This window comes from Protobothrops mucrosquamatus, unplaced genomic scaffold (genome assembly GCF_001527695.2).
Source record: "Protobothrops mucrosquamatus isolate PMUCROS unplaced genomic scaffold, P.Mucros_1.0 scaffold4019, whole genome shotgun sequence".
Lineage (NCBI taxonomy): Eukaryota > Metazoa > Chordata > Lepidosauria > Squamata > Viperidae > Protobothrops > Protobothrops mucrosquamatus.
Window position 1 is genome coordinate 90,913 of NW_015389956.1, and position 1,914 is coordinate 92,826.

Genomic DNA, 1,914 nt, shown 5'->3' on the forward strand with positions numbered 1-1,914 from the left:
AAATACATTGGCTAATGCAGAGATAAACAGAAGTCATCTCTCAACAGCTACCTGGAAGGACGAGAGAATGCCTGGAAGGAAAACCACGTTGAAGGACAGAACTGACGTTAGAAGGATGGACCTTCTGTGTTGGTGTCTATTTAAATCCCTAGGGAATCATCACCCAAGGGGAAACAGTTATCTCTGTCTCAAAGGAAGGATTCCTACCCTGATAACATAGTCAAATCCTTGCTTTTAGAAAGCCATTCTCAAACTCAGCTACCAAGGTTCCAGCTTGAAGTACCTCAGATGATTCAAGCTTGCTATGATCTCCACATGGGATACCAGAAGAAAAAGCCAATCACCTTCAACCAGCTGCTGAGCTGAGATCTCAGTATCCTCAGGGAAGCCCAAGGCACCCACTGAATGGGAACAAACCTGCTCAAGAAGCTGATAGTTCCCACCTGTGTGTCTAGTGCCTTGTTTTCTGGGCTCAGATCACCGTGGCTGGTGGAGCAGAAACATCTGGATGAGTTTCATCACTAGCGACAGGGCTAGCAGTAGAAGAAGGGGGTAAACTTTCCACCGATCCTCCTAACTGGTTCTTGGGGGACCTCTGGGGACTGGGCTCCTCAGAGTTATCAACATTGCCCTCAACTTCCTTGCCCCGTTGGATCAGCTGTTCTAAAGTTTTGGGGTAGGGGTGGCTAAGAAAATGCTTAAGTTTGGGCTGGAGGGTCCCTACGACATACTGGATGACCTCCTCTTCGTCAGCTTCTATGTGGAGAGTCTGGTATAAGTCCCTTTTGCGCCAAAGGAACTGGTCAAGGGGCTCCCCATTCTTCTGGGGCAGGTCCAGTTCCTGCTTGATGGCATCCCGTGTCAGAGTACCCTCACTGTACTGGAGGAACTCTTTCTTAAACTCCAGCCAGTTCTTGACCGTGTCCTGCTTGTATTCCCACCATTTTTTGGCAGGACCATTCATGTGGTTCTGGATCTGCGAGAGCCAATACTCTTCGGTCCCACCCACCTGCTTCAGATAATCCTCCAGATGAGTCAGGAATTCCCTGGGATCCTCAAAAATCTGGGTCTCCACTGGGGAGAGTGGCGTATCTTCTGGGACAGTGATCCACTGATAGGAGTCATGGGGCTGAGGCACACTAGGGGCTTCCCCGATAGGAGGAGGGGTGAGGGCATACATCTGACTCATGTCTAAGGCATAATCGTAAATCTCGTCTTTGCTGGGTTGAATTTCCGGACCCCCTACTCCTACCGAGACAGTTTGCCTGGCTTGATCAGCATGATAGTACTTCCCCCCGCCAGATTCCAACCGATCAGCCCATTTCTCCAAGCGGAAGAAGACTTCCTTCCAGACATTAATCTCCCTCTTGACCCACCTCTCCAGGTGAGCAATGGTCTCCTGACATCTAGCCAGACAAGCCTTGATGGACTTCTTCCATCTCTGGTTCTCCGCGGCTGAGGGAACGTGGTCCTCTAGATTGTTCTCCAGTTTCCCCACCGATTTCTGTAGGCCTTTCAGCTCCCGCTCCACCTGTTTGGACACCTCAGTCAGGAGGTGCCGATGGGTTCTCCTCACGTGATCTAGCATCTCAGCCCTGCACTTTCCTATCTGAAGGATGACGTTGGGCTTGTTGTTGTTGGCCATCCCGCGGTGACCTTGAGAAGAATGGAGGTTCCCATGGTTGAAGCTGTCCACCTGCATCATTCTTACCTCTGCTACTATAGCCCTAGAACACTTCCACCCTCAACAAGTGACTCCTTTCCAAACCACTCTGCCCAGGAACTGACTTGCTTTCTTCTCCCCAAAAGCACCAAACACAACTGAATCAGAGATCACCCCAGAAAAATCGTGGCCGTCTAACTCCACTTGGCATTGAAGCAAAAGTCCACAAAGCAAACCAGGAAAGTTCTTCC

At 50.2% G+C, this 1,914-nt stretch overlaps 1 protein-coding gene across 1 annotated transcript; it reads right to left on the reverse strand.

Annotated features, from left to right (window-relative positions):
- Nucleotides 1–472: 472 nt before the first annotated feature.
- Nucleotides 473–1,702, reverse strand: ARC (activity regulated cytoskeleton associated protein). Its single transcript, XM_015827873.1, has one exon. The coding sequence runs from the start codon at nucleotides 1,700–1,702 to the stop codon at nucleotides 473–475; it is 1,230 nt and encodes a 409-aa protein (XP_015683359.1).
- Between the last annotated feature and the right edge of the window lie 212 nt (nucleotides 1,703–1,914).

Bases quoted from the DNA above. Each gene is read 5' to 3' on its own strand.
- ARC (XM_015827873.1), bottom strand. From the start codon at position 1,702: ATGCAGGTGGACAGCTTCAACCATGGGAACCTCCATTCTTCTCAAGGT.